The sequence below is a fragment of the Marmota monax genome, unplaced genomic scaffold (assembly GCF_021218885.2).
Source record: "Marmota monax isolate L192 unplaced genomic scaffold, Marmota_monax_Labrador192_F-V1.1 WCK01_AAM20220418_F8-fsc00045, whole genome shotgun sequence".
Lineage (NCBI taxonomy): Eukaryota > Metazoa > Chordata > Mammalia > Rodentia > Sciuridae > Marmota > Marmota monax.
This window is the reverse complement of record NW_026692132.1, coordinates 3,786,974-3,800,403: the sequence shown is the minus strand read 5'-3', so window position 1 is coordinate 3,800,403 and position 13,430 is coordinate 3,786,974. Positions and strand designations below refer to the sequence as shown.

At 32.6% G+C, this 13,430-nt stretch overlaps 1 protein-coding gene across 4 annotated transcripts in view; it reads right to left on the bottom strand.

The window, feature by feature from the left end:
- Arhgap20 (Rho GTPase activating protein 20) overlaps window positions 1-13,430 on the bottom strand; it is a 109,323-nt gene that overhangs the window by 29,249 nt on the left and 66,644 nt on the right. For 3 of the 4 annotated variants that reach the window (XM_046467106.2, XM_058586453.1, XM_058586452.1), the window contains exons 5-8: window positions 8,459-8,500; window positions 7,502-7,586; window positions 4,278-4,355; window positions 1,098-1,164 (exon numbers count right to left, since the gene is read on the bottom strand). In XM_046467106.2, coding sequence (XP_046323062.1) covers window positions 1,098-1,164; window positions 4,278-4,355; window positions 7,502-7,586; window positions 8,459-8,500 — 272 coding nt within the window. Of the gene's footprint in view, window positions 1-1,097; window positions 1,165-4,277; window positions 4,356-7,501; window positions 7,587-8,458; window positions 8,501-12,886; window positions 13,007-13,430 lie in introns of all 4 variants that reach the window. The other variant, XM_058586461.1, reaches the window with a different exon arrangement.

Genomic DNA, 13,430 nt, shown 5'->3' with positions numbered 1-13,430 from the left:
CACATGTAAATCATGTCCCATGATTTTTCAGTAAGAGCTGGTAATGAAAATTTGAAACTGTTTAAGTTACTATCATCCACCTAGATTTAATGAATTTATTAAAATAACAATTTAAGTATATATTTGATTTTGTAATGACTACTTTCATTGTTGCTCATTCACTTTTACAAAAATGACAAGATAAAAAATAAACCCTGAAGTGTAAGCAGTTTTGTCTTTAGTTATATGCATGACAACTTTCTATATTCTAAGTATAAGCATTAGAATACATAGAAAGATTTCACAGAAAAGTCTGGCTTTAGATGACTCAGCTTACTTGAAACAGTCTGAATTATACAACAGTGATCATCATTGATGATGGAAGGATTACATAAGACATGATTTAAACAATGTTGAAAAATATCATCTCAAGAGCTGCTATAGATACTGTCCCTTACTTTAATACCTGTATTTCTAAGGCAATAAATGAAATTACTTATCAAGAAATTTTTTTAGCTAATTAGTTAAAATAAGGTGAAGTGTAACCTATTAATAATTCCCCAAAACAAAGGCTGAAAAATTTAGCTAGAGTAATAGTAGTAAGTGAAATAGTAGTTAGCAAATTAAGACTTTTAGTAGTCATAAAGATTTAATCTATTTTTCTTTGATACCTAGGAAAGGTAAAAAGTGGCACAGACAGGTATTATACATCTAATGTTGGATGAGATGCATGATTGCATTATGGTCTTCCACCGAGCCAATGTAGTAAAATGTGAGAAAGGGAATAGGAACTTTGAGAAATTAATATGGGATACTAATATTTATTGCTTTCTTATAGTGATAATTAGCTTGGCAAGATAGCTTTAATTGTAAAGTGAAAAAGCAAAGAGGAAAATTTACACTTGTCCTCCTGACTATACCATTAGTTGCTTGAGTAAAAAGATACTACTGTCAAGCACAAAGCAAATGTTTAATATACATTTAATGAATGCACAACACCTGAGATTTGATAGTATTTAAGCTTAGGATCATATGACGAGCTCTGAGACACTTAGAATTATAATTAAAATATATTATAATTAAAACATATTAGTGTCTTAGATTTTCACAGAACTTACCAATGAGTGGATATGGTGCTGCTTCTTTTCCAGAATTGACCCATAACTGGTAATCTCTCTCAGAGCCCTTGGAGATAAAAAAACTAAAAGTCACAATTAATCTTCTGTCTAGTACTTGAATGAAGACACAGTATTGGCATTTTTAAGCTTTGCAAAGAGGAAGATTTAGAAAAATTATAAATGCTATTCAGGTTCCTGGGACAGTGGATATTATTATTTTTTTTAAAGATGGCAGTGCTGATTCCTACAACCCATCTCCCATTCCCCAAAAGGACTTGGAAATTCTGCCCCCACCACTGATGTCTAGGGATCCACAAACATAATGGAATTGGACATTCACTATAAAGGTAAGCCCATGGAAGGTGAAATTGAAGCCAGGTCCTTTTACAAAGAACAAACTTCCTTTTTCTACAAAGCTAATCTTTAGTTCTTTAGAGTCCTCACTTCAGTAATATCTCTGGACTTCTCAAAGAATGTAACACGCTTCTGCAAAGTCAACCTGTTACCCAGCAAGCCACAAACACCTCTGTATCTATGATTAAAAAGTAAAATATCAGAGGTGATTATTAATTAGAATGACCAAAAGGCTTTGAGGAGATAGGTAGTTGGCAGTTGTATTGGCTTTGGTTTGGGCAAGTCCAGTCCTGGAACAGAAAGGATAAGAATTCTACCTAGAGACTAGGCCCAGTCATGGAAAATAATAAAATTGTTCACTAGGAGAATTTAAACCCAGCAAGACTATAAATCCCACTTCAAAGAAATAAAACTAAATTTTATAGACTTTGCTGAGTCCTGTGGAATAAATCAAAATGTTTTAAATGGAAGTTGGAACAAAAATAATCAACTCTGTTATCAATATTTCATATGCTTGTCTTTAACCTCTAATAAAAAATCATGTTAAGATAGGTGAACAAATAATTGTCAAATGACTATCAAAAGGCAAATATAATAAAAGGTCCTAGGTATATAGAATACCATACAAACTGCTATCTGCTCATCCCCTAATAAAAGAGTAAGAACAACCTAATCTTTTTACGTAGTCTGAAAACACTTAAAAATATGTTATAACTAACAGCCTCAATTCTTAAGTTAATGTGACTTCTTTTTTTCAATTTTTTTTTGGTCTGAGCAGATTGATCACTTTATTTAGAGGAGAATACAAAAAAGAAATTGAGTTATGAATTATATATGTAAGTAGGAAATCAATGCCGATGTACCTGCTTTACCTGGTGTAAATAAAATTTAATTACATTTTAAATGTTACTAAATTTTACTAATGAAATATATTTCTTATCTCGAATTTTGGTTGCCTTGAATTCTTTTTTTTGTTGACATTATGATTTATTGGTTTGTATTATTACAATATGGTTTCATAATATACATTAATGTCACATAACAATAACTATGAAATATGATATGTCAAGAGCTTTGTAATGTTTTGAACAACCAATAAAAAAAAAAGAAGGTTGGGAATATTTTACGTATTTTACTTCCCAGATAAATTTTAGAAAAAAAAATTGTATTTGGTTTGATTTATTGAAAAAAAAAACATGATAAAATTTTTATGGGGAAATACTATACATCAAATGAGATAAAATGGTTGTCTTTGCAATTATGAGTTTTATTTACACACATAGTGTGCAGAATGAAATACATTATGTCCTCCATAATTTTTTATTTTGTTATAAGTTCTACATATTTCTCTTGTAAGTCTTTATACATGTGATATGTTACACTGATATTACTTCTATTTAATACTTATATGATATTTTGTTCTGTTAGTTAAACTGGATGTAATGAAACTAAAATTAAAATTGTGTTTGGTCCCTAGAAACCAATTTTTCTCAAACTTTATTATTTATTTCATTTTGAAAGTATGTCCTCTTTCCTCCTAGCACCCAGATTTCAACTGTATGGATCAACACAGCTGTAGTCTTATGCTATCATATAAGTATATGCTATCATGATTCAAAGGTACAGCAGTTTCTATAGGTCTATGCTACTTGTTGAGGAGTACCATATATATTAAATAAACAATTTTCACTAATAAATAACAGCAATTTACATTACCTTTCTAATTCATGAGAATTTGTTTCATGTCCGTATCAATACTGTGTAATTTTTTTAAAAAAATTCTGATTTGTTATACATGATGGCAGAATGCATGCCCTGAATTCTTAGTGGCCTTTGTACAGTACTATGTAAGAGAAAATATAAATTCAATAATGTCTTAAATGTGTCATGTCATAACTTAATAGAGTGTTTTAATAATTTAAAAATGTTCTAATGTTTTCATATGTTGTGGTTTAGATATGAAGTATCCCCTGAAATCTAATGTGTGAGATGGTGCAAGAATGAAATGATTAGATTTTGAGAGGTGTAACCTAATCAGTGGGTTAATCCATTGAGATGGATTAACTGGGTGGTAACTGTAGGATGATGGGAGGAGGTTAGTGGAAATCTGGTCACTGGGGGCAAGTCTTTGGAGTATATAATTTGTCCTGGTAAAGGGAGCTCTCACTCTACTTTCTGGCGTCATGTTCTGAGCTGCTTTCCTCCACCTCTCCCTTCCACGATGACATTCTGCCTCACCTTGAGCCAAGAGATAAGGAGTCAGACAATCATGGACTGAACCTCTGATACCATGAGCCAAAGTAAACTTTTTCTTCTCTATGTTGTTGTCATGCAGTCTTTTGGTCACAGTAATGAAAAGTTGAGTAAAACATCACCCTTCTAAAAATTACTCTTTTTACTAAAATTACTAATTGCGTGGTGTTTATGTAACATGTAGGAAAGCAATAAGGAAAACTTTCCTAATCTTTTTCCCCTATACCTCATCCTTGAATATTCCAATCTTTTCCAACAATAAAATTTCAAAAACTTGCCTCTGCCCCAGAAAAGAAGGAAGAGTATGATATGTACACTAAGGCTTTCCAAACCCATGATCTAATTCAAAGCTATTATTTTATTAACTAGCAGAATCAGCCATCTTAACCTCAGGACCTGCAGCCAGTCAATATGGCTCACAGCAAATCCTTCAGTACGCTTCGTCATCAGTACGCTAATAATGAGCCATCTTATGATAGAAGGGATAATTTACATCTAAATTACTAAATGTTACTTTGAATTTACAGTATCAAAGTTTCTTTATAATTAGGAATATCTATCATAGTAACTTACAGTTATCCCTAGCATTGATAATGACATGTTGATAACTTCACTCGCTGTATCTGAATTCATTACTGTTATAGTTTTAGACTGTGGGGAAAAAAAGAAATACAGCTATAAATAAAGGATATTAAAATAGATGAACAAATAATTGTCAAATGACTATCAAAAGGCAAATTCTGATTTCAAGTGTGGCCATAGTAAAGCACAAGACTTAAACAGAACATAAACATTTGACTGTAATTTACTTTCACTCCTTGATATATTATGCCTTCTGATAAAACATTTATTTTTCTTAAAGGATATGTGGCCTCACAAAATATAAGAACTTAAGTAAGTAAAAAAAATACTATTTCAGAGAGAGTACATAAACCCCGATCTCCCAATCACATACCCACAAAAATCAGCTATTCTTCTGTTTCACTGCCATAATTGTATTTCCATAATGCAAAGGAAATAAAAAAACGAAAAGCGATGTATTTCTATTTCTTCCTAAATACTGTTTTCACTATAGTTTATTTCTTTGCATGGTGTAAAATTGGAATAAGAACTGGTTACAAACTACATTTAAAACTTATTGAGTACTTTCTATGTCTGGCATTGTGGCTACTAAGATTTTCAATGTTGAAAATATTTAGAGTACTTAAAATTGAATCTAAAAAAATTAAAATTTTAGAAAGCTCAATTCTTTTATCAACTCTGTCTTTGAGTACCTATAATAGTTCTGTGCTCAACTTCATTGAGAACTGCTAATTAAAAATAATCACAACAGCTGGGTATGGTGGCATACCCTGTAATCCCAGCAGCTGGGAGGCTGAGGCATGAGGAAAGTGAGTTCAAACCTAGCCTCAGCAAAAGCAAGGCACTAAGTAACTCAGTAAGACCCTGCCACTAAATAAAATACAAAATAGGGATGGGGATTACCCCTGAGTTCAAATTCCAGTATCAGAAACAAACAAACAAACAAACAAACAAACCCACCTCCCCAAATAATTACAACAAATAAAAGGATTTATTTACATACAGAGTTCAATAAATTCTCAAAAGAGATTATATACAATACTATCCTATCACGAATAAGTTTGCTATGCATTTAAGTTTTACATAATTATCAGATAAATTGGCAATTAAGACTGTGTCTCTTGATAGAACACAAATAAGAAGCATAGATGGAAACAAAATGATATAAAACACAAAAAGGATATATTACAAATAAGCTAAGCGAAATCCACTAATAATTTGTCACATGTTCTTCTGTTATACTGTTTCTTCCCTCTGAGCCAATTAGTTGACAGGACAAACTTCTTCTAAAAGTTGTTATTAAATTTCAGTTTTTAAATAAAAGCATTTTAAATGCATTGATTTTTAAACAAGTGTTCCTTGCTAAACCCAGCAGCTCCAAGTTCAAGGTTAGCCTTAGCAACTCAGTGAGGCCCTAAGCAATTTAGTGAGATCCTGTTTCAAAATAAAATACTAGGATGTGGCTCAGTGGTTAAGCGCTCTTGGGTTCAATTCCTGAAACAAACAAAAAATTAACCAAACAAAAACTCCTAGTAGCTCCAAGGATTATGCAAAAATGTCTACGGTGTCTCACAATCCAACAGGGAGGTCCTGAAGTACCCAATCCAGAATCTGTTTTCCACCACAAGAGCATAGGAATGTTACATGCCAGGCTTAAACTTGAAGTACCATTTCAGAAAGGGCATCTGGCTTTTTTTTTTTTTTTTAAACATCTGAAAGAGCTCCCCTTCAGTTTAAAGAAACTCATGTTGTCTTTTGTATAGTGAAGAATCTATCCTGTTTCTAAGATAATTTTTCTTAACATTAGGCATATATTTTCAAAACAGTAATTATAGGAAATGTATTTTTGTCTACATACCTTTATGGGAAAGAAAACAAATTAGTTTCAGAAGAAAGAGCTCATTGGGTATAAACAAATAACAAAAGAGAAAAAAACTGAAAATATGGGTATTCCATTCCATATTAGCTGACAGGTTGTGTATCACTAAAGATAAAGGATGGGTTAAAAAACAAAGCCCTTGTTGGGGGAATCATTCTTCCCTGAAGTAGGGCTCTCTCAAAGAAACTCTTTCCATAAAATCTACTTCAGAGAACCAAAGAGTTGTCCTCACTTCATTCTTGATTTATCCATGGTCCTAGTGATAGAAGCAGAGCACCCCACCTTCATCACATCTTTTGTCAAAATGATTGGGAATTGGTTCTTTCTCAAGCATATACCTTCCATACATAAAATGTTAAAAAAAAATTTTCCCATGATATCTACACCTCAGGAATTGGTCAGAATTTTGCATTTTTTTTTTTTTTTTTTTTGCGGGGTGGCGGGGATACTGGGGATTGAATTCAGAATTCAGGGCATTCAACCACTGAGCCACATCCCCAGCCCTATTTTGTATTATTCAGTGACAGGATCTTATTTATTTTGAATAAAATACAAAATAGGCTGGCTTTGAACTCACAATCCTCCTGCCTCAGCCTCCTAAACCACTGGGATTACAGGCATGTGCCACTGGGCCCAGCTGGCTTAACTTTTGCTTTTGGTCAGAAGTGTGAAATATGACAATCCATAGTATCATAAAAATATATGTTTTTATTTTGTTTATCATTGATAACATTTTGGCTCTTGTACTACAATTTCAGTCAACAAATTACACATAGGAACATGGGTTAAAAACTAAACATTTAACAATATGATAAACATTATGAGGTAGAAGCATGCCAATTCCTTAAAAATCTAATTTCTCCCAGACCATCCACTTTTTAACTTGAGGGATTCAATCTCTAGAAACTCAAAGAATAAGCTTTAAAAATTATTTTAAGTTGAAGAAGTGACAAGTTTAAAGAAAACCTGCTTAATACTAATAAGGAAATACCTCCTTATGGAAATAATTTTACTACAAATCTCTGCAGCTGCTACTGAAAAGATCTCAGAGAAATATGACAGAGGAAGAAGAGACATCTGACAAACAGTATTCTTTACAAGCTTAAATGTTAAGTACTGTAGTTAATACAAATTCCTTGTTTCCTTTTCTTGAGCCTTTACTTCTCATACATACAAAGACACAAACCCAGGAGAAAGCATCTTCCTTTATATGCTATTTCCAGACACCTACCTTCTATAGTATGTACATTACCTGCCTGCCTGTCTCTTTTTAACCATGGAGTTTTCTGCCTTATACATAGACTTGGAGTTTAATTTTCTCACTTAGAACACTTACATAAGCACAGTTCCCAATGTCTTTGGCGAAGATTTTGAGGGGAATACTCTTCGGATAGTCCTTTTCTTTCTCTAGATTGATGTATCTAATCAAATGCAATGACAATCCAAAATGACAGTCAGATGGTATTCACTAATGGCTTGTTTTTTAATTTATTTTTACTAATATTTTCAATTTATTTACATGCTACTCTTAAAAAGACACGTGAAAGACTCAGCAAAGTCAGATTACATTATGGGTTGAAAGATAAATACAAAAGATTGCAAGACATTAGGCATGGGCATGGAAAAAAAATCCATGTCAAGTGAGGATTGAGAAGTATAATCAAGTTCAGGCACCTCTGGATGACATTTTTATCTTTAAAGCCTCCTTGTCTTCTCTGAAAAGGTCTGATACAAGAATATACATAACATTTTACTAAGTCAAACCAAAGCAAATGTTTTTTTACTTCTCATTTCATTCTCCAGTGGAGTATAAATCTTGGTTATCTCACTGCTTAGGGAGAGGGAAAAAAGAAGTAACAAGGAAAGGACTATGGGTTCTAACCAATGAGCTTAAGTTGACCATGTTAGTCTGTATGCTCAATGGTAGGCATAACTGATTTTTGTGGAGCTCCACAGAAATCCTTGCATTTTTGGAAACAATACATATTTTGGAGAAAATTATCTCCAATTGGTAGCAGCTTGGAGACAACAGCAAGAGATGGAAAAGATTACTAATATTTGTCTAAAATGATCTATTTGGACTTCAGTGTTCTCCTTCCTAGAAAGAAGAAACACTGTAATGAGAAGGAATTATTTTTAGCAAGGAGTAGTGGGTGGTCTAAATGAGAATTTATTTTGAGGGCAAATGAACAATTTATACTAAGGGGAAGAGTTTGGGGCACATTTCTGAAGAATATGGTTTAATTCAATTTCTACAGGCTAAAGATTAAAAATAAGTATACTTAAAAAATACCTCTGAAGAAGTGAGAGCCATTTGTCCTTCTGTTCTGGAGAACTGCAAAGAAAATGGGAGAGAAAAATTAAACCACATAAAATAATTATGCTAACATTTTTGAGGCTGCCAATCCAGATGAAAATATCAACAAGCCTGTTGTTACTGAAGAAGTTATACATGTAAGCTGCAAACCAGCATAATTTTGTCCTGGAAGACCCTGAAATGCCCTTGTAGGTTTGTTAAATTCTTTTGGATGGATCCAAGATAGACCCCTTTTTATACTTTACTGGTCTTTTACATGAAAAGTAGGTCTTGTAGTGAAAAGAGTACTTGATTTGTAATCCAAACAGCTGGTTTCCAAATTATATGCAATCTAGATGATAATCATGGGCAAGGTACTTATCCTAATCCTCAGTTCCTACACATATAAAACTAGATTAATCATTCTCACTCAGTGTTTAATCAGTTATAAGTATCATAATAGATAGAAAGTATGCTAAATATTGAGATGAAAGAGAAATTTGGCACATGGATAAAAATGTCTTGGCCCAGAAACCAGTTCTTTATCAGGAAAAGAAGCATTGTTTTCTTTTATATACATAGAGAAAAACTGTAATTTAAGAAATTAGTTTATAGAAAACTTACTACTTACTATAACCTTTTGATCAATGTGAATTTATTCACAACTAAATTACTATTAATAATTTTTTGATGTGAATGTTGCATTTAATTCACAAAGTTAAAAATAATTTCAAGTTTATTTTTCCAAAGTGTTATCTCTCACAGCCTTAAAAATCATATTTCCAATTTTCAGAGAAATTGGAAAAATTTTCTTATTTCAGGAAAATGTATTTCATAAATATTTGTAATTTATTTCAAACTTTGTTGCTTAATATTTTTCTTCATAAATGATCTTTCAGAATTGGTCAACGATTTTTTTTACCACCAGCCACACAATTTCTATCTTTAACAATTTCTTATTACTTCCTGGTATATTTTCTTTTCTAAAACAGATTTTCTAGTTTCATTTATGTCAAATATTTATTTATTTATCTATCAAAAATCTGTGTTGAAAAATAGACTAGATGTTTTCTTTGGGCTCATTAACTTTTTCAAAGCAGTGAAAGAAAACAGCACATTTAAGATACTTTTTTTAAAAAAACTTTTAACTGACAAATATATAGAGAAAACAGCATAGCTTTTAAGTGTACAGCTTGAGAAATTTTATGAATTGAATACATCCATGTAACCAGCACTCAGATTATAAAACAGAAAATAACCTTGGAAAATCCTCTGCTCCTTTTTAGCCACTAACCTCCACTATCTTACTTTCCAGTTGCATAGAAGAGTTAACCATACCAATAAAAAAAGTAAACGTATTAACTGCATGTAGTTTTAGAACCATTATTATTATTGCAATATAGTGTTCATTGTTTGAATAGATAGCAAAATAAACTAATTATGAACGTGTCAGGTTAATTTATGGAGATTGATTTGTTTAATTTTGTGTTGTTTTGCCTTTCCCCCTTGCTCTATACAAGAATCCAGAACTCCCCTTTCTTCTGGAATTCTTTATCCTAGTCATTTCTACAGGACACAAGTCCTCAGTACTCCAAAATCAATGGTTATCTCAGAGTTTCATAAACACCTAAGAACATTAAAAAAGACAATAAGATCCAAAGGAGAAGAATATAGTAGTGGAGGTAAGAAAAAGGTCAAGACAGATTGCAAGATTCTCTCAAATTATGGAGGGGATGGAGATCTATCATCCCTCAGTGTGAGGTGGGAACCAGATGTCAGTTCAGATGCCCTAAGAAAACAGAAAGAACTCGAAGAAATTGTTTTAAGGAACAACTAGGGAGGCTGAGTCCTACACACGAAGGAATTTGCATCAGCAAAGATACCTTACTGTACTTGCTGGAACATCTCTGGATGTAAAGCAACAACTATGGGCATAGCAAAAAGATGATGTTAGCAATGATTACAATAAATTGAAAGTTAGAGGTGGCTTTCAACTGTTTTGGAGGCATCTCAAAAATCTCCTGTATTCTGGTTTCACCTTAAGAAAAAAGTTTTGTTTTCTACCAGCATGTCAACATGTGAACTTAAAGTGAGTTTTAATTTGATCTATAAATAAACCCGAACACGAGTTTGTAGTCTATGACTACATTATAGTCTAAGACTCATACTTCAGTTAAAATATTATTCTGATTCCTATTATAGATAAATCATTGTCAGATTTAAGTATTTCCTTTAAAATAAGCATCATTTTTTCTGGTAGGCATAGATCCTAGGGTGTTTTTCTGTTTGTTTGTTTTGCAAAGGGGGTTGAACCCAGGGGCACTTTACCACTGAGCTACATCCTATGTTCTTTTTATTTTTTCAACTTTGAGACAGGGTCTTGATAAATTGTTCAGGTCCTCACTAAATTTCTGAGGCTGCCTCAAACTTGCAATCATCCTGTCTCAGTCTCCCAAGTCCTGGGATTACAGGAGTGCTCTACTGAGCCTGGCTTAGGTACTAGGTTTGTTAATAGAATATGAAGGCTGATAGAGATTTGAAATTCCTTTTAGTCCTTTTTAAGAGTTGTTTATCGTGTTCCCCAAAGTATGGGAAGTTCACATTGTTTCTCCCAGTTTGACCTAACTAAGAAATTCTCATAGATTTAGGCAGTTGTCAAGTATTAAATTTCAAAGCTGTAAGTTTTTATTTTTTGTTTCATTATAGATAGTGTAGTAACTGAGCCCAAGTGATTGCTTCTTGAGCTACTAGTCTAATGGTATTTAAAACTGATCATAGCCTAGAGTCTCCTTAATATTTAGTAAGTATGTGTGCATGTAGAAATATGTAAATATATGGTATATATTTAAAGATCCAAGCTTCCCTCTGATATAATATCACTTAAAGATCCAAGCTTCCCTCTGATATAATATCACTTCAGCCTGAAAGACTTCATTTTTTTTTTGTAGAGAAGGTCTGCTGGCAATAAATTTTTATGGTTAAAGAATATCTTTATTTTACTATCACTTTTGAGGAATATTTTTGCTGGATATTATACACTAGGTTAAAGTTTTCTCTTCCAATACATGAAAGACTGAAAAATTCAACATTCGAAGTTGTTTTTTAACTATCCTCTGACCTCCATAGTTTCTAATGAAAAGTCTACAATAATTCAAATTGTTATTCTCCATATGTAATATATTGTTTTTCTCTGACTACTTTCAAGATTTTCTGAGTACTTTCTCAGATATGATTTATAGTCGTTTGTCTATAATGACAAGATGTAGTTTTCTTCTGTGCTCTGTACTTATGTACTCTGGAGTTCACTGAACTTAAGAAATCTGTACATTTAGTCTTTTACCAAATTTGGGAGGTTTTTAACCATTATTTCTTCAAGTATTTCTTCTCCATTCCTTCTCTTTCCTCTTTCTGCAATTCCAATTACTTGTATATTATACCATTTTATGCCATCCCACAAGTCCCTGATACATTTTCCATTTTTTAAAAAAAGTTTTGGTTTCTCTGATCTTCATATTGTACAATTTGAATTGATGCATCTTCAAATTCACTGACTGTCATTTCCATTCTTAAGTAAGGCCATACAGAAGATTTTTATTTAAGATTTTATAGTTTTTTAATTTTTTTTCTTTTAACATTTTTTTAGTTTTCAACATTTTATTTATTTATATGTGGTGCTGAGAATTGAACCTAGGCCCTCACATGTGCGAGGCAAGTGCTCTATCACTGAGCCACAACCCCAGCCTAAGATGTTATAGTTTTTAATTTCAGATTTTTTCATTGACCCTTTAAAAATATTTCCTATCTCTCTGCCAAGATTTCTTATCTTTTCATTACTGTCAACTGGATTCTCTATTTACCTACCATGCTAAGGTGCTAAGTTCTTTTCTGGTAATTTAATATATGGGTCCATCTAAAAGTTGGCTTTTTGATTATTTTTTTCTCATTCCTTGTTATTTATATGTCAAGGAATTTTAGATTGGATTCTGGATATTATGAATGCTTTGTTTCAGAGATTGCCTTCTATTCTATTTTCAAAACAGTGTTGATATTTCTGTTTTAGCAGATAATTAATTTGATCAGGTTAAGTTACAAGCTCTATCCCACCTGTGATGATCAGCAGCTCAGTTCAATTCTTTTAGTTTCAAGCTGCTCTCTATGTATCCCATGCATGTAGGGTCCAGCATTTGGCTAGATGCTTGGAGGGCATCTGTACACAGAATGTGGAGCTTTCTTTTTCTGACATGCTTCTTTTTGAGTCCCCTCACACCCCATTTTTCACTCACTTTTCATTAGTTGTACTGACTTAGACTCTGTACTCTGCTTCTTCAGGCAAAAGATCGTGGGGTTTTGTAAGTTTTAGCTACCCTGCATCACAGTGTGAGTGCAGCATGCCCTAGACTAAAGCCTTAAAAGTGGGAAACTCACCGGGTGTTGGTGGCTTCTTTGAAGTTTCAATTCCTCTCCAAAATCTCCCAAGTTTTGTCCACTCTCCAGAACCCTTAGGTAGTTGTTGTTGTTTGTACTTTGTTCAGATTTTACAGTTATCTGTAGGGTGGTCAGTCTGTTAAGATCTCACTCTGCCATACTGGAGGTAGAACTCCTCAACACTTCTTTTTAAATAAACTTAATTTTGAAATAATTTTAGATATACAGAAAAGTTACATATATATAAGAGTACTTGTATACTTCTCACCCAGATTCAGTTTCCTGGAATGTTATCTTCTTACATTATCATGGCCCATTTGTCAAAGCTAAGAAATATTGGTATCTACTATAAGCTAAACTCTTGACTTTGACTTTATTCAGATGTTACCAGTTTTTTTCTTTTAATTAGGGACCTTTTTCTGTTCTGGAGCCAATTTATTACATTTAGTTCTTATGTCTTGTTAGTGAATGGTCTAGGCAAACTTCTCTATCTTTCCTGTTTCTGACCTTGACTATTTTGAGAAGAACTGGTCAGGTATACTAT